The sequence below is a fragment of the Populus nigra genome, chromosome 18 (genome assembly GCF_951802175.1).
Source record: "Populus nigra chromosome 18, ddPopNigr1.1, whole genome shotgun sequence".
NCBI lineage: Eukaryota > Viridiplantae > Streptophyta > Magnoliopsida > Malpighiales > Salicaceae > Populus > Populus nigra.
Window position 1 is genome coordinate 13,749,983 of NC_084869.1, and position 22,129 is coordinate 13,772,111.

General features: G+C 31.8%; 4 protein-coding genes and 1 long non-coding RNA gene across 10 annotated transcripts; 2 read left to right on the plus strand and 3 right to left on the minus strand.

Annotated features, from left to right (window-relative positions):
- The first annotated feature begins 3,479 nt into the window (after positions 1–3,479).
- On the plus strand, positions 3,480–6,008 carry LOC133678286 (transcription factor LAF1-like). The gene is made up of 3 exons (XM_062100566.1): positions 3,480–3,704; positions 4,487–4,616; positions 5,128–6,008. The coding sequence occupies exons 1-3, from the start codon at positions 3,563–3,565 to the stop codon at positions 5,735–5,737; spliced, it is 882 nt and encodes a 293-aa protein (XP_061956550.1). The 5' UTR covers positions 3,480–3,562; the 3' UTR covers positions 5,738–6,008.
- Positions 4,961–8,076, minus strand: LOC133678287 (25.3 kDa vesicle transport protein SEC22-1). Of its 5 annotated transcripts, XR_009835947.1 has the most exons (6): positions 7,825–8,076; positions 7,392–7,552; positions 7,098–7,241; positions 6,944–7,014; positions 5,553–6,782; positions 4,961–5,480 (listed from the first exon to the last, which is right to left on the minus strand). XR_009835947.1 is itself a non-coding variant. In XM_062100568.1 (5 exons), the coding sequence occupies exons 1-5, from the start codon at positions 8,013–8,015 to the stop codon at positions 6,684–6,686; spliced, it is 609 nt and encodes a 202-aa protein (XP_061956552.1). In that variant the 5' UTR covers positions 8,016–8,076; the 3' UTR covers positions 4,961–6,683. The 5 variants fall into 5 exon arrangements, 4 of the variants coding, with proteins under 4 accessions (XP_061956552.1, XP_061956551.1, XP_061956555.1 ...); XM_062100568.1 differs by having other exon boundaries at positions 4,961–6,782; positions 7,392–7,495; XM_062100567.1 differs by having other exon boundaries at positions 4,961–6,782.
- Positions 8,077–10,810: 2,734 nt separating this feature from the next.
- On the plus strand, positions 10,811–14,096 carry LOC133678750 (transcription factor MYB17-like). The gene is made up of 3 exons (XM_062101237.1): positions 10,811–11,605; positions 12,258–12,387; positions 13,028–14,096. Exons 1-3 carry the CDS (start codon positions 11,473–11,475, stop codon positions 13,659–13,661), a joined length of 897 nt encoding a protein of 298 aa, XP_061957221.1. The 5' UTR covers positions 10,811–11,472; the 3' UTR covers positions 13,662–14,096.
- Positions 14,097–14,482: 386 nt separating this feature from the next.
- Positions 14,483–16,329, minus strand: LOC133678751 (remorin 1.4-like). 2 transcript variants are annotated; one of them, XM_062101239.1, is made up of 5 exons: positions 15,965–16,329; positions 15,622–15,666; positions 15,424–15,511; positions 15,101–15,182; positions 14,483–14,884 (listed from the first exon to the last, which is right to left on the minus strand). In XM_062101239.1, exons 1-5 carry the CDS (start codon positions 16,158–16,160, stop codon positions 14,684–14,686), a joined length of 612 nt encoding a protein of 203 aa, XP_061957223.1. In that variant the 5' UTR covers positions 16,161–16,329; the 3' UTR covers positions 14,483–14,683. The 2 variants fall into 2 exon arrangements, with proteins under 2 accessions (XP_061957223.1, XP_061957222.1); XM_062101238.1 differs by having other exon boundaries at positions 15,622–15,669; positions 15,965–16,325.
- A 5,084-nt stretch (positions 16,330–21,413) lies between these two features.
- On the minus strand, positions 21,414–22,084 carry LOC133677780 (uncharacterized). Its single transcript, XR_009835836.1, has 2 exons — positions 21,818–22,084; positions 21,414–21,687 (listed from the first exon to the last, which is right to left on the minus strand). It is a non-coding gene; the product is annotated as an uncharacterized LOC133677780 (long non-coding RNA).
- Between the last annotated feature and the right edge of the window lie 45 nt (positions 22,085–22,129).

The following is a 22,129-nucleotide window of genomic DNA, read 5'->3' on the forward strand; positions in this document are numbered from 1 at the left end:
AATTAAAAGATTGGAATAATTGTTGTAATTACCTTCTATACTATACTAAATAATAAAAGGGAAGCTTCTCTTCTTTTTCTTTTTCTCTTTCAGTTCAGCCCCCTTTTTTTTAATTTTCATTTCCCTCCTTTTCTTTTTCATTCTCAAACTTTTTTTTTAATAATTGTCTAGGTTTTAAACCGGTCAAGTCAACTGAAATACATTAAATAAACTCTCGTATGGTTTAGTTTTAAGCATGATTTAAGCAATAAATCAGGTCTAAGTATTTTTTTGTCGATCACGTCCTTTTATTTTTGTCAATTTCATTCTCAAACTTTATTTACATGTTAGGTGAATTGTCTTTGGAGTAGCCAAATTAATTAGATCACATGGTAATTAATAACTTTCATATAGTTTAATTTTAAGTTCAAGTAGACAAGTTAAATTGAGAAATTTTCAAATTAACTTATTTGACCGCGTTTAATAGCAATACTAAATAATTTTTTATAACTTGAATATCTTTTAAAAAAATCAATTTTACTGCAACTTAACTCTCGATACTGGAAACTAGTTTATCTCTAATTTTCAATACTAAGTTAGAATATAATTTCCCGAGTTTATTGTAAAAAAGAGAGAGTAATATCTGTGTAAGAATTATTTTTCCTTTGGCTTCGTGGGAAGTTGTCTTCTGGCTCTTTACTTTGATGACTTGGCCTGCACATTTTTTTATTGGTGTTCCCTTGTTGCTAAGAATAAGAATGAATGCAGTTAAATTATTTTAAAAAAAACAAAACTATGATTTATTGGTAAGGAGAAGAATTATTCTTTTTATAATTTTAGTTTTTAGTTATTGACATGGCTGAACCTAGACAAGGAAGATCGAAAAAAGACAAAAATCTATCAAAAATGGTCTAAATTCAATAACTTTAATTAATTCAGTTTTTATTATTAATTCAATATTTTTTTTTAATGTAATTTGTCTCTCTAAGATATTTATCACTTCTTAAATAAGTCCAAAACCACTCTTTACGATGTAGGAAACTAAGAATAAATCAAAAAATCAAAAAATAAAGAGGACAAATGATGAGATTGTCCGAATAATTAGGATCATATTTATCTAATTTGGAGGCTTTCTAGACATTAACTAGTTATAGTTAACTGACACTTCTATAAAACTTTCTAACTAAATCTTAACATTATCTAATAATATATAAAAAAATCACGAGTTTTTTTTAGCAGATTTATAACCATATTTATCAAAACCATTGCATGATCATATGTTTTATAGAATAAATATATGATTAGTTTTATCAACAAATTAAAAATATCCCTAAGTTTTGGTTCCAATATAAATTGAACAAACACTCTCAAATGTTCAAGAACATAAAAGATGACACGTGTTTCACCACCATATATATATACCAAATTAAAAATGTTTTTAAAAAAAATTAATTTTTTTTTTAATTTTTAATTTTATTTTAAATTAATATCTTTTTGGTGTTTTCAAATTATTTTGATGGGATAATGTCAAATATAATTTTAAAAAAATAAAAAAAACATTATTTTAATATAATTTTAAATAAAAAATATTTTAAAAAACAATTATAACAACACCCTCAAATAATGATATTAAAAGCAGCTATGTCTGCAGTAAAAAAAGACTATATTTACAGTAAACATGGCAGCTTCCAAGTCTATACATGAAGAGTAAACTTGCCTTGTACTTCATCTTGTTAATTAGTCACCATCATGGTGGCTAAATTTCTTCGATTAATAATATCCCTCTCGTTTATATATATATATATATATATAAAAAGAAGAACGGTAAACATGGTTTATTTTTTTTCTCTTCTTGACAGCAGGTTAGCAAAGATGGCGGCTTCCAATTCATTATTGATAAAGTGGGCTCTTAGAAAACTATTTTAAACTTGACATTTTTGTGAGTTTAGCCCACTTTTATGTAACCTGACCCCGCTCTTTGGCATTGTAGTTCAAATCAAACATGTTTGGATATCTTCCAAGTGGCTTGAAATTACAACTATTAAATGAATGTTTTTTTTTTATTTATTTTTAGTGTTATATATCGTATAATTTAGATGTGTGATGTCAAATATGAAAGAAGTATATTAAAAAATTATTCAAATATATTTTTAAAGTATAAATTACCTTTAAAAAGCATTGTATACCATACCATGATATCAAATATTTAATGGATTAATTAGAGAGATAATTTATTGATTTAGACCCTAACTTGGATTTAGGTAGCTGTTCAACGTGGAAAAAACAACCCCTAAAATAATATTATTTAAAAGGTTTTTTTAAACAAAAACATCTATTTAAATCAACCTGAATCGATCCTTGTCCCGTGTCTTAAAACCATTTAGCGTGAATGCCGACTATCTTAACTATGCTCTAACCTCACTTAATTATAACTAATCTAAACTGTTGTCTTGTCCAACACAGTCACCTTATGTATCAGTGCTCGCATGCAATTTTTCAGATTCTGAGGTGGCTTGCGTGAGCTGCCATAAAATGACTTCAGACTTAATTTCTTCTCTCTCTCAGTCAAATGAGACTAAGTTTTTTGCTTAAACAAGTTTAAAAGGATACATCATTCCATAATCCTAATGTTTGAATTCAAGAAGTTAATCAGGAAGGAGATTAATTATAGACAATCTGGCCAATCTCTCAAAATTCAACTCAGTTAATTATAATTTAGTTACTTACTGCTGGTTATGGTTACTGCTGGTGGTAAAAATAGTAGCAGTAATTAATTGAATTTAAATTGATTACCAATCGCATAGGAGGACGCAGAAAACTTGACAGCCTCATCTAATTAATTATTAAGTGGCCCATCATCTACGATGCTTTTTAATTAAAAATATTAAAATAATATATTTTTATATTTTTTAATTTTTAATATCATCATTATTAAAATATATTTTTCCAAATAAAAATTAATTTGAAAAACAGATTATAATATAAAAACAGAGAAATATTTGAATCACAACTTCTTAAAAAAGTGAATTACACAACAACAATTTGTGTCTATACTATTAATTTTTATTTTCTTGATAAAAATCTATTCATTTTTTTAATTAAAAATAACATTACGCACAATTGAAGACATGCACCCTCTTTACTCATTTCTTGTTCAAGTAATTATGGAATTAATTCTATGAATTGTGGTTAAATTTATTTTTCTGATTCGGTATCTATAATTAAATTAGAGAATTCAAGAGAATAATACTTCCTACATTGACTTTGAGTATTATTGGCCTAAAATACTCATTTAATATCTTATATATAACTTCTTCTTCTTCGTTTTTAGAAATATTTTGTATCTTATTACTTATTCGTACTTGTATATAATATTAGCCAACAACACAAAAATAAAATATTTTAAGAATTCTAGCTCGTCAAATCATGCTTACAATTTATAATCTATTTTTAATATAGTAGACTGCAACTAATCCTTTTGCTTTATATGCCAAAGGCATTCATTGCATCCATCACAAAGTCCAATACTCTCTTTCTCTTGTACAAGTCACCAATCCTTCTCATCATCGGTGTTCTTGGCAAAATGGGGTGCAAATCATCAGACAAGCCAAAGCCAAAGCTACGGCACAGGAAAGGCTTGTGGTCACCTGAAGAAGATCAAAGGCTTGGAAACTATGTCTTTCAACATGGCCATGGATGTTGGAGCTCTGTCCCCATTAATGCTGGTAATTTTCCTCCCCTCATTATTCACCAGTTTCGTGCATTGCATACCAACATGCCATTTAGCTAATGTACTTCAATTTGAATGGGAATTAGTAATTAAAAAAAAATAATTTAATTTGTGATGATTTTAAGCACCTAGCTAGCTATTCTCATATATAGCAATATATATTAGTTTTCAAGATTTGTTTTCATAGAAACAGGTGTGCTATGTTGTATCCTATAGCATTGCTAAAAAGGTTGCATGTGTTCTTATATTTCCAGAAACATTGCATTTTTCTTGAGCATGAGTGACCCAACTTAGATGAATCATTACCAAGAACTTTTCAAGGGCTGGACAGAATTTTCATTTTGGTGGGAGTAATTTAACTTATTGTTGAGTCTGTGTGCTATGGTTTCTGTGATCAATTATTTTAAGATGATTGTTGACAGTTAATTTTTTAATAATTTTCTCTGTTAAAACAAATGGCCAAGCTGTAAGTGAAGAGTCATCAGAGTTACTGACAAGTCTTCACGGTTCTTGAGTAAAGCCAAGCTTAAGAGTTACCTGCTTCTCATCAACTGGCTGATTCAGTTGGCTGATCATTAATTCTTTGGTTAATTATTTAGAAATTTAGATGACTGCCTGCATCATCAAAACATCATTTGTAGCAGAATCTCTAAGTTTCAAGGGAAAAAGAATGATGATGAATTACCGTTAAAATAACTAAAAAGCCATTTGTCAGTTGACTTTCTTAAGGTCCTGATCATGAAGCGGTAGTGTTAAGTAATTATTGCACTAATGCAGGCTTGCAGAGGACTGGGAAGAGCTGCAGATTAAGATGGATTAATTACTTGAGACCAGGACTGAAAAGAGGGGCGTTTTCTACAGACGAAGAAGAGACAATCCTGACCCTTCATCGCATGTTAGGCAACAAGTAAGTAGGATTCATTAAAAATAACCTCTCTTATGGCCTTAAGGACCACTCTTAACACCTTTCTGCTATTAGGTGGGATGCCCCATCAATGAGAATTAATAAGTAGGAGAGTAGGATTTGGATGATCATGGACATTTTAGGTCAAATAATAAAAATTTACAAGAAATTCTGATAATATAGATTATTGCCAAGATGCTAGCCTAGCATGTATTCTTTGAATTGTCTGGCAAGTGCCTCCACCAAATCAAGCCACGTTTTGTTTTGATGATACTCGACAGGGATTTTTTTATAACCAGATAACATACCATTGTAGATCAACTTGTAGTTTGAAACCTTTACAATGATGCAAGGAAACTAGAATATGATTCCATTTAAAATCCTTGAATTCAATGCGCCCGAAGCACCATAGGATTTGTGTTTCTGAATTTGTCATAACCACTGCATTATTACCTTCCTTTGTATTCATAGAGAGGAACTGATATATGGAGACAATCTGTATTGGAATGACTAGGTGGTCTCAAATTGCACAGCATTTGCCTGGAAGAACAGACAATGAGATAAAGAACCATTGGCATTCCTATTTGAAGAAAAAGTTGTTCAAAGCTGAAGGAATGGAATCTCCTAATAAGACTCAATCTGCCAGCTCAAACTCAGACAATATGGATCTTTCACCCTCTCCCAAAAGGCTTAAAATGCAAAGTCCTGAATCGTCAATGAATATGGAAAAACCATCAACTGATATCGACCGGCCGGTACTTCCACGGATGTTCGACTCTCTTAAAGAACCCAACAGAAGCTCCTTATTACCAAAGGTTATGTTTGCTGAGTGGCTCTCACTTGACAGCTTTGCAAGTTCAGGTGAGCCTGTGGTTTCAAAGAGTACATTCGATCATAATCCAAGTTTCCAAGACACTAGTTTCATGCATCATTACTTACTGGAAGAAGGAGCATTTGGTGGCGACTATCAAAATTCTCTAAGCGATGGTTCGAGCGGCGACATTTTTAGTTCAGAATTCAAATTTGAAAGCCAGAGTCCAGGAAATGAGTTTGATTTTAGCTCTGGAGAGGATTTATGTAGTGAATTCAACTTCCGTAATATTGGTGATGTGATGTACATATGAGGGCTTAGTTCCCAAAAGCAACTGCAAGGAAGAATAACTTCTGATTATACAAAAAAGAAGAAAAAAGAAGATGATTGATACTCAAATAAGAAGGCCTGCAGGAAAGGAATTTGTAGCTAGCTAGGCCCCTTCCAGTTCTTTCCTCAAAACCAGGCGTGTAGATAATGTAATAGGCTTTAGCAATTGTTGAATTTGTGGTTATTCTTCCATGGAGTTGCTTTTGGAGGCACTTTGATTGTTTCAAGAATAAAGAATATGTCAATTTCTTGTCTCTTGATGATGCAAGTTCTGTTTAGTTGGTGTCTCGAGATAGAAGGTACATATACAAAAAGACATAAACATGTTTGGTTAGAGGACATAAACTTCTCAAGCTATCCCTCTGGATCTCCCTGTTCCAAGAGGTACATGGATATGTGTCTCCTCTATCTTCGTTTCTTCTGTCTCAAGACAGTAACAAAACCTTACCTTAAACATTTGATACAAAGGAAAAACTCAAAAGGGTTTAGGACTGCTGCAAGTAATAAATTAGATGAACAAACAAGTGCAAGAAGAGAATAATCCATGTTATTGAAAGCGTTTATATCCGTTGACTTTTGATAAATTCAGAACTAAAAATTCAATACCGGCACTAATGCCAGCACAGGCGTAGGGCTGTAAATGGAGGAATCAAAGTTTTTCTGCCTAATCCTGGGATTTATTAATGTGCATTGGAGATTAGAACGAATATAATATTCCTAAGTAGGTACTGACTCGCATTGATTAGTGCTCAAGTTCACAAAGAAGATGATGATTCAAAGCATTACATAATCAAGCACAAGACAATTTTTTGTGCATAAAAAAAATATTTACAGACATTGATGGATCATTTTATAAACGGACGTTGTCCACTAAGATTTCTGATGATGATTATTTTTTTCATGGTATAGCTTGAACTCTTTCATGAGTTCTAGATGATAAAATTATCTGTGAGAACTAGGCTTGCCCATAACAGGATAGCAGCAACTGCAACAATGGTTGTAATTGGTGTCCATTTCAGTGCAATCACCTGATGGGGTGGCATATTATATGTTATGATTCTGATAAAAGAAAATGGTAACCTTATGTTTGTTGCTGAAAAAATAGGATAAAAAGAAAATATAAGAGAGGAAGAGAATCCATTTTTCTTAGTAATTAATTCTACATTGTCTCTTCATTAAATGAACACACCTCTAGCAGGGGAGAACCCCAGATAGGAGAGGCTGTTCTTGGAGTCGTTGCCGGTAGTCTTTCGGAGATTTCTGACAATTGAAGAGCAGAATACATAAGATTTTTTTTGTAAACATGGTTCATGATCAATGTAACATCAAATAAGAATAATTACCTGAATTTCTTTTTCTTTGCAGAATTTCTGATATGTGCTCTGTAATGATTTCTAAATCTTTTTTTCGATTCGCATTTAGCTTCGATAGATTAGCCTGAGTTCTCGTGTCTATATACTGCTTCCTAATACTCCCAATAACACCATCTGCAAGCCAATTTGAATAGAGGTTGCTAAGCAAAAATAAAGAAATGCCGGCATAATAGCAAGCAATTTCTGTGCATACCAAGAACACCATTCACCAATTTTCCATGCAAATATAGCATCAAACTAAGAGAGTAGGGTTGCAGAGATTACCGAATTTAACAAAACTATATGGTCTTGTAATTTTCTCAACTAGGCTATTGTCCAATCTCTCAAACTCCTTTTGCAAGTCTTGTAGATAATGGAAAGCTAGCTTTCTTGGATATGAAGAATCGCATAATGTCATGAAGCAGACACCATTCCCAATCAAGTAGCTTAATTTCCAAGCATAAAAAGTTAAAAACCCAAAAATATATATATATATATATATATATATATATATATATATATATATATATATATATATATATATATATAAAAAAAAAACCAACCCTATTTTTTTCACATTGTCCTTTCCATTTTTCTAAAGAAGCAATTAAATGCACTCGATGCTTATATTAATCACATATGTGCACAAATCTATAAGAAATCATCAAGCAATTATTATTAATATTGTTTTAAGAAATAAAGATAAGGAAAAGGATACTTGAGAGAGTGATGATCAATGCGAATGGTCATCATGGAAGGTATCAAGGCTCCTCTTGAGATTTCTTTGAGTATGAACTCACCTTGTTGCTTGTAACATAAGAAATTATCATTCTCTTCACTCACGTACCTAGGCCCTTGCGCAAGAGGCAGCCCATCAATCACCCTTCCAACTATTGTTATCTTAACCATCCCAAGAAATTAATTAAGAACCGAATTAGGTTTGTATGCAGACCAGGTTTTGTGGGTTGAGGCTGAACATAAAGCTGGCCCTTTATAGGGCCGCAAGGAGATCAGTGAGACTTGGAGTTGAAGTTATTCCCCTTGGACGTGCAAAAGAAAACATGGGGGTGATGGAAAAAAGATGGGAAAAGGTTTTTTTCAAGGAAATATAGAGAATATTCATTTCCTTTCTTCTACATCTTCCATTTCTTTCTCTGCTTTATTGCTTTTATGTTGGATATGGTTAGATTTTCAAATTTTATTCAAGAGTGGAAAATCCCTAGGACCCCTTGTATTTTTCTCTCTCACTATAGAAGTCTTTTTTAGTTAGCTTTTTATTACTGTTTTATAGCATAAATTAATAATTTTAAAATGAATTTTAATAATTTCAAAACGGTGACGTCTTAATTTCCACCATCTTTGTGTTTTTCAAAACAGTGACCACCATCTTTGTGTTTTTTTATTTTAAAACAATAATCCAATGCTAAAATAGGAGCAATTAGATTTGCATTACCCAAATATATTCACATATAGAGCTTATTGTATGGGATATTTCTCTTTTAAAATGGTGGTTGACATCAAAATTAATTCCTATCTTTTATAATATTTTAATTAGATATTGGTTCTTGTACCATTCTTTTATTGATGCAGATACGGTAAAACTATTTTAAAAAATACTTTATTTGTATAATGAATTATTGAGTTGACCTTTTAGATTGAGTTAGAGTCTATAATACCGCTTTGAATTACTATTAAGATAGTGCTTGGTACTGTGCTGGTTGTTTTTTTAAAAAAATATTTTTTATTTAAAAATATATTAAAATAATATATATTTTTAAAATTATTTGAGATATTAATTTGTTTTTCAAACAAAAAAAACACAGTATGACCGCGTACACTAAACAAACACATGTCCGGGGAGGACACCGGAAATAACTGCATCTGACTTGTCTTGGGAGTCCAATTACTGAATCCAGCTACTCTTGTAAGAATTCCGATAAATTATAAATTGGAAATGTACCCTAGTACAGCAGCATTTAGTCATGAATCGTTCCACAAAGCAGGCTCATTAATGGAGGAGCTCTAGAATCCAACGGTCACTTTGATTCCGTGCTTGTATCGTATGGCAAGAGGCCCTCTGATTTTTGCTTAGCCTTTCTGCTAATGCAGCAGCATCCTTGACCCCATGGCCATGTCAATTCCATCTGCTGGATCTCCCGGGCTTTTTTATTTTTTATTTTATTAAGAGATATGAAGAATCGCATAATGTCATGAAGCAGACACCATTCCCAATCAAGTAGCTTAATTTCCAAGCATAAAAAGTTAAAAACCCAAAAATATATATGAAAAATATGGATAGTAGTAGTTATTTTCAAAATGTTTTTTTTTATAAATATATTAAAATAATATTTTTTTATTTTTTTAAAAATTATTTTTCATATTAACACGTATTCTAAAAATATAAAAAAATTATTTGTTTTTCAAAATTTACCCAATTACTAAACTGGGGCTAATTAAGACTTCTGATGAATCTACAAACATTGATCTCCAGAGATAATCACAAGCTTATTAACAACAGTAATCAAAAGCTTTTGGTTTCACGAGAAATGTACTGTTTTCTAACAATAATTCTTTACCTTAATTGCCAGTTAGTAATCTACGAGACACTTATCTTGTTTGCCAATGCCCATGATTTAAGTCCTTTTGGCAATGATTATGTGAACTTGGCCCTATCCATTAATTGGGCCATTTTTTTAAATAATATGTAAAAACTATTAATTTAATATTTCACTATTTTAAAATTATTAGCAAAATCAAAATCGCATGGACACTTTAGAAACAAACTTTTCCAAATAGTGAAAGCAAGCCAATTTAAATTTCACAAGTACAGATTTCAACCTCTATTGATCTATTATCAAACAAAACCTTAGGAATACTTCACTTTTCTTTTTTTTTTTTGGGGGGGGGGGGAGTTTCCATGGTAATTTCTTGTGAATTTTCCTATTCTTGTTGTTAACGATCTTTGAAAACTTTGATCTTGATGTCTGCAAATTGATTGAGATATGCCACCAGACATATTAAGAAGAAGAAGAAGAAGAAGAAAATGTGAACATCAGCACTCTTGTTGACCTTCTAATGTAACGTTTCAATTCACAAATTATTTCAAATACAATTTTACAGACTTGATAATGTAAAATTAAGTGTACAAATATTGTCATACATCATAAAAGATTTGATTCACTGTGTGATTATGAAGGTTCGAGTCTCTTTAATCTTTTAGATTAAAATATTAATATGAAAATATATACTTAAAATAATTTTAGAAAGCAATTTAATTTTAATTCAAGCATAAACTGACTTAAAAAATCCATTAAATAAGCAAACTTAAGGTTTTTTTTTTTGTAAATTAATGGATCAAATTGTTTATCGAAGGTAATTGTATCTCTCTCACTAACGATGAACTCTTGTAAGATATAAAAAACCCATTTGATCAAGGATTTAAAACCCTGGGCACATCGATGCGTATAGTGGATGGTGGATTTGGGTCACCATCATCGTAATAATATGTTAATAATGAATAAACCTAATGAAAATAACTTAGATTTTATGGATTTCAAGCCCTAGCTAGGCACAATAATGTAGGATTGGATCACCATCATCAATAATTAATGTGTTGATAAATAAATAAATAAATCTAATGAAAAATAACTTAAACTACATAGATTTACATAACAATAGATATCACAGATTTGGGTCACCACCACCATCATCGATAATGTGTTAACAAATAAATAAATCAAATGAGATATAACTTCAATTATTCCCTCGAAGAAGACTCACAGAAAGAGCATGAGAGAGTAACTTGGAGTAAAACACTACTACTTTAAGTCTTGTTTAGCATTTTCAGAAGCTAACATTTCAGTCCAGAATCATAGCAAAGGCATGTCCTTTCACTTCTTCACCAATTCCTTCTTGCACTCCTCAATCTTTAACCATTAGTCATTTGTTGTCAAAATGTTTTCTTTTTTTGAATAAAACACACACAAAGTGAAGTTTTCTTTGCCCCTTTTCGTTGTTAATTACAGCAAAGCTCATTACATGTTAATAAGTTGACCACCAGCAAAGCTGTGTCTATGTCTTTGTATGGGACTCATTATTCTCTCCAAATTTAGGTTCTGAAGATACTTTTAACTCTTTGATGAAACCTGGCACTTGACAGTCAGCTCTTTTTATTGAGTCTAGTAAAAGTAAATGCTGGCTGACCCTATTGCTTGTTTCAAGCATTAAAAACCCCAGATGACAAATCCCATCAGTTGATTTTTTTCTCATTAAAGGCTCAACCTTTTAGTAGTACTGTCATGGTGTCATATCATATCTCTTATAACTAAGAGAGCTTTGTGGGTTTTGTTGCCTGACAGTAGAGAAGATGGGGAGGGTACCTTGTTGTGATAAAGATGAAGTAAAGAAAGGACCTTGGACTCCTGAAGAAGACCAACTCTTGGTTCAGTACATTCAAAAACATGGTCTTGGTTGCTGGCGTAGCCTCCCTAAGAACGCAGGTTTCTTTTTCTTTTTCTTTTTGGCATGTTCAGCTTTAAAGTTTCAAAATTTATTGAACCCAAGTTAAAAATTGAAGAAAAGAACATGTGTAATGGCTTTGGCTTGGATTTTGGAAGGCAAATGGCCCTTCTTGATGCTTAATTATTCAAAAGGCCATGTTGTTTATGCCTTGCTGTTTATTGGTTGATTGGAATCATGCTTGGGGTGTTTTTGCTATTTCAACTTGTTAAAGAAGAGGATTTGTGACCACCCTTGAAATGATTTTGGGTTTGCCTGCCTTCTTTTATGTGGGGTTTTATTCTTTTATTTTTTCATGTCAAACGTGTTGCACTCTAGTTTTCTAACCCTTGCATCTCCTTGGGAACTCTTAAGTATGTTGTGAAAAGACCTGCGATTGTACAAAAGCCACTAGCTAGCCTTCAACACAAAACAATTTTGATGAATCAAAGTTAGATATTTGAGGATAAGCTGCCCCAACTTAGATAAGTTTATAGTTGAACCTTAATTACGTGAAAAACAAATCTAATAATAATCAAATTCCAGTTGGCTTTGCTACTAGGAATTCCTTCTTAAACTCTGATTTTGAGTTCCTCGAAGTTTCTGAACATTGATGTCCTGAAGTGTTAAACATGAACAAAATATTATGATCAGGCCTCCTTCGATGTGGGAAGAGCTGTCGGCTTCGGTGGACTAACTATCTACGCCCTGACATTAAACGTGGTCCCTTCTCTCCTGCAGAAGAGGCTACTATTGTTCATCTTCATGGCATGCTCGGTAACAAGTAATGTGCTGTTTGCTCTCATGTTTCCTGTGCATTTTCTTTTGTTTGGACATTGGAGGATATGTATATGAAGATTGTTGGATTCCTGCTGCACCTGCTATATTTCTAATGCGCTTCTCTCAGTTTTTTTGAATTCCTGCTATTTTTCTAACGCACTTCTTTTCATTTGTTGAGCTTCAATTTGGACTTTGTTTCATGAAGAGGAACTTTTGTATCCCATGTCAATATGTTCATTAGGATGAAGAAATTAATCTTTGCATAGATTTTGCTTTCTGTTTAATAGTCCCTCTAAAACTGTATCAGTTGAAAGGTCTTTATACGGGGATAAGCCAGATTTGGGATGCAAAAGATTTCTTCTCATTCTTCCCGATATTCACGAATTGTTTAGAAGATGAGTTACTGATCTATGGATTTTGTATGAATGGTTCAATCTTTTTTCTCTTAGTGATAAAAAGTGCTGGATTCTGATAAGCATGTCATAAAAGTAAAGTATTATAAAAAGATGATCAAATGTTTAGGATTGCTGTTTTATCCTTTTCTTGTCAGTATGTTTTCCGTGTTTTACATAAACCATGCCACATCTTTTGGTCTTTCTAAGTTTCTTTTTTTTTTTTTTTTAACTCAATGCACTACTTCTCAGGTGGGCATACATGGCATCTCAATTACCAGGAAGAACAGACAATGAGATAAAAAACTTCTGGAACACCCACCTGAAGAAGCGCCTAACTTCTATTGGTCCAAAGTTGCAGATCAACCAGTCATCCTCCTCTTCTGAACCTATCAATATCAAGTGTAAATCTCCTTCAGCACGCCACATGGTACAATGGGAGAGTGCTAGAGTTGAGGCTGAGGCCCGTTTGTCAAAGCAGTCATTGCTTATTAAACCAATATCAACAGCTAAGAGCCGTCCTGATATCTTTCTCCAATTATGGAAATCTGAAGTTGGAGAAACATTTCGCATTATTGAGGAAAAAGATGGAAAAACATGTGAAAGTCTTGTATCTGACACACCTCCATCGATCAAAAATGAATCTGTTTTCCTCGACGACATGGTTTCACCAAAGCCTTCCAAAACAACTACCTTCATTGACACCACGCAGGAACAAGAAGATACTTGCAAGCCAAATGAAGATGTGATGACTGTTTCAGATTCCATTGGTTCCAATGAATTTGCTGATTCTACAGATACAGCATTGAAACTACTGTTAGATTTCCCAGGAGGCAATGATATGGAATTCATTGGGGAAGAATCAGAGTTTTTTCAACTTCCTTGATTTTAGCTGCGACTGAAACTGCTTCTCGCCTTTTGCATACTGTGGTGTCACTCAAAGGAGATGATGGTGATTTTTGGGCACCTCTCTTCTAGCCTCTTGATTTCTGGTATATAGGCTATCTAGTTTACCAAGTTGGTTGACAATTCTCTGCTTGATCTCTGAAAAAGTAGAGGCAATAGAGGTGACCGTGTTTCTAGTTTTCATCTCTGTGCCCTCCTTCCAGAATTTAAGTAGGGGTCCAATGCAAAACAATGTTGGATGGAAGAATAGTTTTTGAGGTCTAAAGTTCTTCAAAGGAGTACCGGAGAATGTTTTTCTCTGCTCTGCCACACTACCAAGTGATCCTGATAGTTCTATGGTGAACATGAAGGGTGTTTTTTTTTTGTATATAGAACAACATATTAGCTTAAATATAAGTTTTATTTCTAGTTTTCATCTATAGATATATTTGATCTTGTGGATAGACTGCGACACGAACCCGTAATTTCGTGCATATGGTAGAAGTTCTGTTTGATTTTCTTATCATCAACTGATTTATATCATTATGAGATATTTTCCCTCAGCCTGCTGAGCATACCTGCAACATCTTCTGGATGAGCCACAACTAACACGGTCCACTCCATGTCTTATCTGAAATTATCAAGAAAACAAGACTTTCTATTCATTCGGGTCCCAATCACATAAATCATGATCTTTAATTTTCTGATAAATTGAGGGTTTTCTCCTCCATAAACATAGGCACACAGCAGAACCACACATCTTCTGTCTCTGTGATTTGCTCTTATACTGCAGTTTCCATTTACTTCATGATTCACATAAGCTTCTCACAAATTCAATAATTTAATTTCCAAACAATATCTTGAAATGTTCTATACACGCAAATACATCAACATGGACACACAGAATAAACGAACACTTGCCAATTCTCCCCTATTGAAACAGCAAAGAAACAAACAAACGGTAACAAATGAAGGCTTAACAACTATACAAATAATACAATTTTCAATCAAAACTGAGAAATCTCAGCCTAAAAACATCTTAAAAAGCTTCTTTGGAGTAGTTCCAGTGGCACGATATTTAGCAGCTATCTCTTCAGCCTTGAGAAGATCTTCCCCACGTTTAGCTTCGACTATCGCTTTCTTTTCTTCTGCTTCCTTGTGAATTACTGCTATTTTGTTCTTCATTTTCTCCACATATTCTGCCTTTTTCTTCTCAAGTTTTTCCTGCTCACATGCAATTATTATCAATGATGTCAAACCAATATGAAAGTCAAACAAACTTTACCAACTACAACCCTTTAAACAGCCTGAATAATTTGTTTAGCATTTAAAATATGGAGAATTGCTTCACACCACGGTAATTCATCAACTAAACATTCAGAGGACCATATGGGAAATCAAGACAAAGTTTTGCAATTCTCTCATAAGAGTTGCTGTTACCTCAATCTTCTTCAACTCAGCCTCCACAGATGCTTTCTTGCTGTTCTCCCATGATGCAATGGAGGAGAGTTTTTTGTGAGCTCTGCATAATGGATTCAGCAAATTCAATGTAGTAAAATAAGAATATGACTATATCAGAATATGAAAATTGTAGAGCAGACAGGAGACGTCATCGTATTGAAAGAACTCTTGAGATTTAAAAATCATAGCTCAGTAGTGTTTTAAGATCATTCTGAGGTATCAAGGAGAGAAATTAACAAGTTGGGAATCTAGAAATGAACTGAAAATTACTAAAACATTGCTACTAGAAAGAAAGCTCATACTTGTTTTCTGCTTTGGATTTCTCACTCTCTTCCCATGCTTTGATAAGTGATATCCTCTTCTCTGTAACAACCCTTGCAAGAACAGCATCTACACAAAAAAACAAAAAAGTTGATTAATTAAGCTGATATTAATTAATCAATAACAAGAAGAACCCATAATCAAGGAAAAGAACAATCTTAAGATCTAACAATGGATACCTCTATTGACAGAGCCCTCTGTTTTCTCCTCAGCAGATTCAGATGCTTCTGCCCCAAGAAAACAAAAAATTCAAAATTCAAGGTGATAACACATATCAAACAACAAAACTAAACATGGAATTTATTTATTTTATGTCTTAAGAATCTAAAAAGATTCATCAAGTGATAGTCTGTAAAGAAACAATAAAGACAAACATATTCTTACAGAATTACCAAACCCTAGAAAATTAAAAATCTATACAGATAAAAAAAAAATATTGAATCACAACAAAGAATTCAAAGTGGGTTTTTTTTTCTTATGAAGAAAGCGGATAAAAGCAAGAAGAAAGAAAGAATATTTTACTCTCAACAACAGCAACTGCTTTTGACTCCTCAACCTTCTCTTCAACGAGAGGAGGAGGAGAGATTACAGTTTTCTCCTCAGCTACATCTTTTTGAGCCTTAACTTCAGGTTCAGGTTCGGCTAGTGGTGGTGGAGGAGGAGGAGGGGTTTCTGATGGGGTTTCAGTTTCCACCTTCTTTGGCTCCTCTTCTGCCATATCCTTCAACACAAGGCACAAGGAAAGTTATAGGGTAAGAAGAAAAAACCACAAGAAGATAGCTATGGAGATTTATACTAGAGGTGGCTAGCCAGTAACAGTGAGAGAGAGAGAGAGATGTGAAGGAGAGAAATAAGAGGGTGGGGGTGGTGTTGGTTGAGATATTATAGTTGGAAGAGGGTAACTGTATCTAAAATTCCAAATCAGCTTTATACATGCCAGCCTGGTATGAAACGGTGTCGCTTCGTTGCCTTGAAAAGATTCAATCGCGCGAGGTCCTAAGATTCTTTGTATTTCGTATTAACCACGGAATCCTGTGGACCAGGCTGTAAAGTGCCCAAATAAAAAATTATATTTTTAATCGATCCACTTGAGACCCATTTGCATTTCTTCTCTCCTCTTCTTTCCGTATTATCTGACTTAAGAAATTATCTATTTTTATATTTCCATTCCTTTAATTTAATATATTTTATTTTTCTTTTTACTTCAAATTAATTTTTTTATATTTTTAAATTATTTTAATGTGCTGATATAAAAATAATTTTTAGATAAAATTAGAATAAAAATGAGGTTTGGTTAAATGTTAAACTGGGGACATTTTATAGTTCTTTTGGGAAAAAAAAAAGGACAAACACGTGATGAAATTAACTATTTTCAATAACTATTGTGGTTATGAAGATATATTTCCTTAAAAAGAAAATAAAAATATTGAAGTCATATATATATATATATATATAAATGTGGTGCTGTCTTTAAGTCGTGGAAGCAAGCACCAAATATTTGGTCATCCTCAATAATTATTCCTTGAAGAAAAAGAAATCCCAACTACAGAAAGGGGCCAGCTTGGATTAATAGCTACATGAAACAGAAAGCAGATGGCTTAATTTGGTTGTCAAAGGACTTGATATCATCTGAAACCAACATGGGACCATGACCGTTCGATCCCTCCAATTCCCAAAAATCATGGGCTCAACTCTTGCACTTCCCCAGATTCGATGAGTTAACTTGTGGTATAGAATTTAGGATAAGTCAGATCTCAGGAATTTGATGAATTCGATCCGTTCCGTTTAGAAAAAACATGACCAAAACTCATTGATTTGTTTTTTTTTAAATAATATAGTTTTTTTATAAAATATAAAAAAATAAATTAATTCTGATAAATCCGATAAACTCGTGGTCCGGGATTTACCTCAAGTTGACCCCAGTTCCAGCTTTAAAACTTCTGGTACTACTTGTATTTAATTTGCCATATATAAATCTCCATGATTGAGCGACGGGGATTAACTGGGGAACTTCCCACGCAGTACTTGCATAATGTAACTTCTTCACACTCTCCTTTTTTTTTTAAAAAAAAGAAGAGAAAATCAAACAACAAAGAGATATACCATCATCAAGTATTTTATTCTTGATAAGATTAATGATCTAGTCTGAATCCATGAATATATTAATCTTTATCTAGAACATATCATGTATCTCATAATGATATATTGTGAGGTCATGACGAAAATATTAGAATTAATTGTATTAAAAAAAAATATACCTGGATGATTGAATCTATACAAGCAATATAGAGCGAGGTGGTGGTTCGCTGGTTTTGCCAGCTTACCAAGTGATTAGCAATGGCATCTCGTCGAAACACCCTGGATTAATCAAACGGATGAATGATGATACAGCTTTACAAGTTGTCTTCATTACTATGATTCCACCAAGTAGTGGCCGAAGCTAGCTGCTTCACTTCGCATTTTAGCCTTCTATATGTATATTCATCAACCATTTGGTAGATATGGACACTTAGATCTGTCCAAGCATAATATCATATGATGAACATGCATGTACCCAGCCAGACACAGCTTGAAAGTTACTCATCCGAAGCCACCTTCTCTCGATTAAATCTTGTGAATTAGTCAGTGATATAACTCATACTGGTCACCACCTGTCAAGAAAACACTCAAAACGACCTTAGAAAAACATACATTAATATGTAGATAAAATAAGAAAGTTTGGAGAGAAAAAAATTAGGGAAATGGGTGTCTTGTTTTTTCCCTGTAAACATTATGATGGGAGGGAGGCTAGGTAGCTCCCCGTCTTAAAAAAAAAAAAAAAAAAAAGAGTTTAGCTTGTTTGTGTGCTATTTTTCTTAGTTGTTGGCTAATTAAAACACTCGGTCCACCAACATCAATACATCTATAGGAATTTTTTTTTATTTAATTCATGTGGATGTTCGGCTAACTTGTGTGTATTTTGATTAATTTTATTGGTCTTAAAATTAATAATCATTTAATCTTTCAATAACCATAAAAAAATTCGAACTCGTGACTATTAAAAAAACAAATCTTTTAATATTCGCATCACTAAAAAAAACTTAAGTCTCCCTATCACATGCAAGTCAACTAATATTTTGAGATGCCTACAAGTATTATTTATAACGAAGGTATATGTTTGATATTATTTGACTTTATATAACTACAATTTTATTATTTATTATTTATAATTTATAATTAAGATAAATCACCATAAAATAATTTTTATACGAATGTATTAGTTCCAATGTGAATGGTATGTCTAAAATATGATGAAAAAAGATTTAATTCAGATACCAAAACTTACTCTAAGATACTCCAATGAATAAACATTTTATATGAAAATGATTCTTAATTCTTACTGGTGAAAATCAGGCAATGTCTAAGTAATGATGAAAAGAGAAAAACATTGTATTCTTTAATAATGTAATGTAACAAGTTTCAAAATTCAAGATGCTTAGAAATAAAATTAAGGTGTTGGATAATTAGATTTATTCTTCATAGTCAAGGTATCCTAGTTGTTTGATATGAAAAGCTTAAGTGGTTGGTAGCTGGTGATGCTTAGTAAGTCGAAATAACTAGTAGCTAATATTTGCAAAAGATCATTTTTTATGGAAATACGAACTTTTAGAAGCTTAAGTGAGTAATACTATAAAAAGAGAAAATACAATGATATTTTAGAAAGATAGACTTTGAAAATATATATGTTGAAAGTGTTAAGAATAAATAGATTATGGATCTTGAGTTTAAAAGATTCATGGTGTATTTATAGCTCACGAATCTTGTCTTTTTGTGGAGATGAGTGACTAAAGTATAATTTTATCACTGTGATATTTTGAGCTATATTCTACTCAAAATAATACATATTAGATCAATATAAAATATTGAGAGATTTACATGAAGTTCTAAAAAAAAATTCAATTGAGTGTTGGGTTCATGCAAGTTGGGTTTGGGGCATGTGCCCAAGCCTATTGGGTGCTGAGGTGCGACTAGTACTCAAAAATCAATTGGGTCCAGGTGTAATTGGGTGATAGGCGTACACCCAGCAATCCAAATACTTTGGTCTGGGCATAGCACCTAAACCCAATAATGGATACTAGCATGCTTAACACTCTAACTAATTGGATCCACGTAATATCAAAACCAAATAAAAGGTGTTAGTGTGCCCACCACTACAATTCTTGTTGGGCGTGCGCCCAGCATGGGCTTGGACTATCATGTTCAAGTTTAAGCTCATGCACGCACTTTAGTAGCAGTTAAAGAGATGATTTTTTAGATTTTTTTATATATGTTAAATTTGAATCCATCATAATAATGTATTGAAAGAAATAAAATAATCACTACAATTATTATTGAAATTTGACAAGTAAATAAATAAATGATGGATAGTGTTTGATTAATAAAGTCAAAATTGCTTGCAATGAAGTACCGTATGAAAAAACTTTACTCACATTAAAAAAACTTTTTATGTCATCTATTTAACACAAACCATGAATATTAATGATAAATCTAAATGTAAAGGATAAGAAAAAAAACTCATAAGATTTAATTCTTTTTGGGCTCAGTTAAGGAAAAATCTTTTTTTGTTTTTTTTTATCATAAATAAATTTTAGATTCTATTTTTTCTATATTTATTAGGTGTATAAAAGTTCTTCAAATGCCCACCATATTTTCATCCATATTAATACATATGTTAAGGATATTTTCTTTCATTAATACATATGTCAAGAATATTTTCTATCAATATTAATACATATGTCAGTGATATTCTTTTATCTTTTATACTATCAGGGCAATATTATATTTTAACTCATTCTCTTTATCAAAAAGACTAATGGGTTATAAATAGATCATAAATCATTTAAATAAAAGGTTTAGAATTTCTATTTTCTACCGCATATCTATTCCTAGAGTATCTTTCTGTAATATTATTATATTTTTTTCTTAAAAAATCACTGACTTAATCATTGAAGAGTCATCAAACTCATCAAATAAGATATTTTACAAATATCAAGCACCTGCCTCTAGCCATCTTGGCTAGAAAAAATAGATCAGATTGTCAGAATCAGGAGATTAACAAACTTATCCCAGGCCTCAGCATGGCCTTCAAGCTCATCGGATTTCATCAATTAATGAATTTATTTACATAATGAAATATAATAATAATAATAATAATAATAATAATGGTGATGATGATAAGATGAATATAAAAAGAGGAAGTCTTGTTATTTAAATTGAAATTTACTATCTCTAATAAAATGAAAAAAAAAATACCCCTAAAATTTCAATTTTTTTAAACATAATTATATTAAGTGGCCTAATTAGTGTTGTTCAAGTCGACTAGATTTATAATAAGAGTTATTAAAATTGATATGGTTTTTGCGAGTTAATTTATAATTTGGATAGCCTGATAAAGACTTAATTAGTAAGATTTTATTGATTTTTTTTTAAAAAAAGTTGTTTAATACCACATTGTTTTAGTTTTTTTTTTTAAATACTCAAAATGTTATTGTTTCATTAAAAATCCAATAAACTTGGTTTAATTTGCTGATCTATATGTTGACCATTTATCACACAACTCAATCCTTGAATTGAGTTATGAACCATATCAAAATCTTGTAAACATGTTTATAATTAAGTGACATTTATGTGTTTAACAATGCGATGCAAGGTGTTTTTCAATTAAAAATACATTAAAATTATATTATTTTTTATTTTTGATATTAGCACATAAAAAACATGAAAAAATATTTTAAAATATTAATTTAATAATTTTTTAGGTGAAATATAATTTGAAAAACATTTAAAAAAAACATGTTGAACCACAAAAACAAACACTCCCTACTGGGTTATTTGATGAGATTTTTTTAAAAAATTATGCTACTTATTTATTTATGTATTAAATAAACAAATCATATACACTACAAGTGTTATTAAATGATAAATCAAAGCATATGCTACTTATTGAATTTATTTATGCATCAAATAAATGTTTACATCTTTCTTTATTCCATTAAACATGAATTTTAGTCCGTACATATACCAAAGCACTTCATTGGAAGTGTATTGTTAGATCGATGTTTGTCAGCCTTCTCAGTTATCTCCAGAACTTTCTTTTGGTTTTGAGCATCAATGGCTGCCTTCTTCTGTTCCATTGCCTTTTGTATCTGAGCTTCCTCATTCTTGATTTTCTCAAGTTTATGTTGCCTTATGCTCTCTAATTCTGCCTGAAAAGTGAACCAAATATATATAATATTTGTGTCAGTGAGAGGAACAAATAGCAAAATTAATTATCCACAGAGTCTATTATTTTCTTTATCAATATATCCACGAGATGGATATGACATTAATCATTACCTCAATCTTCATGGTCTTAGCCTCATGAGATATTTTCATTTTTTCCTCCCATGTTTTGATGTCTGATAACATTCTCTGAGCCCTTTGATTATATATTTAATTCCAGTAAGATAACATCGATCAATCCAATTTCAGTAAACAAAAATATTTAAAACAAGAAAAAAAAAGGTTTCATGTGGGTGTTAATTTCTTATACTTATTAGCTGATTTTGCTTTTTCTTTGTCTTCCCATGCCTTGATATTTCTCTCATTTAGCACTTTGTTCATTTGTTTAAGAGCTGCAATGAACAGGAAGACAAACGATGAACTATA

Coding starts and splice junctions, on each gene's coding strand:
- LOC133678286 (XM_062100566.1), top strand. CDS start 3,563: ATGGGGTGCAAATCATCAGACAAGCCAAAGCCAAAGCTACGGCACAGG. Junction 3,705..4,486: donor CTCTGTCCCCATTAATGCTG/GTAATTTTCCTC, acceptor GCACTAATGCAG/GCTTGCAGAGGACTGGGAAG. Junction 4,617..5,127: donor CATCGCATGTTAGGCAACAA/GTAAGTAGGATT, acceptor TGGAATGACTAG/GTGGTCTCAAATTGCACAGC.
- LOC133678287 (XM_062100567.1), bottom strand. CDS start 8,015: ATGGTTAAGATAACAATAGTTGGAAGGGTGATTGATGGGCTGCCTCTT. Junction 7,553..7,824: donor ATTGATCATCACTCTCTCAA/GTATCCTTTTCC, acceptor TTGGAAATTAAG/CTACTTGATTGGGAATGGTG. Junction 7,242..7,391: donor ATATAGTTTTGTTAAATTCG/GTAATCTCTGCA, acceptor ATTGGCTTGCAG/ATGGTGTTATTGGGAGTATT.
- LOC133678750 (XM_062101237.1), top strand. CDS start 11,473: ATGGGGAGGGTACCTTGTTGTGATAAAGATGAAGTAAAGAAAGGACCT. Junction 11,606..12,257: donor TAGCCTCCCTAAGAACGCAG/GTTTCTTTTTCT, acceptor TATTATGATCAG/GCCTCCTTCGATGTGGGAAG. Junction 12,388..13,027: donor CATGGCATGCTCGGTAACAA/GTAATGTGCTGT, acceptor ACTACTTCTCAG/GTGGGCATACATGGCATCTC.
- LOC133678751 (XM_062101238.1), bottom strand. CDS start 16,160: ATGGCAGAAGAGGAGCCAAAGAAGGTGGAAACTGAAACCCCATCAGAA. Junction 15,512..15,621: donor AGAGGGCTCTGTCAATAGAG/GTATCCATTGTT, acceptor TTTTTTGTGTAG/ATGCTGTTCTTGCAAGGGTT. Junction 15,183..15,423: donor AAATCCAAAGCAGAAAACAA/GTATGAGCTTTC, acceptor TCCATTATGCAG/AGCTCACAAAAAACTCTCCT.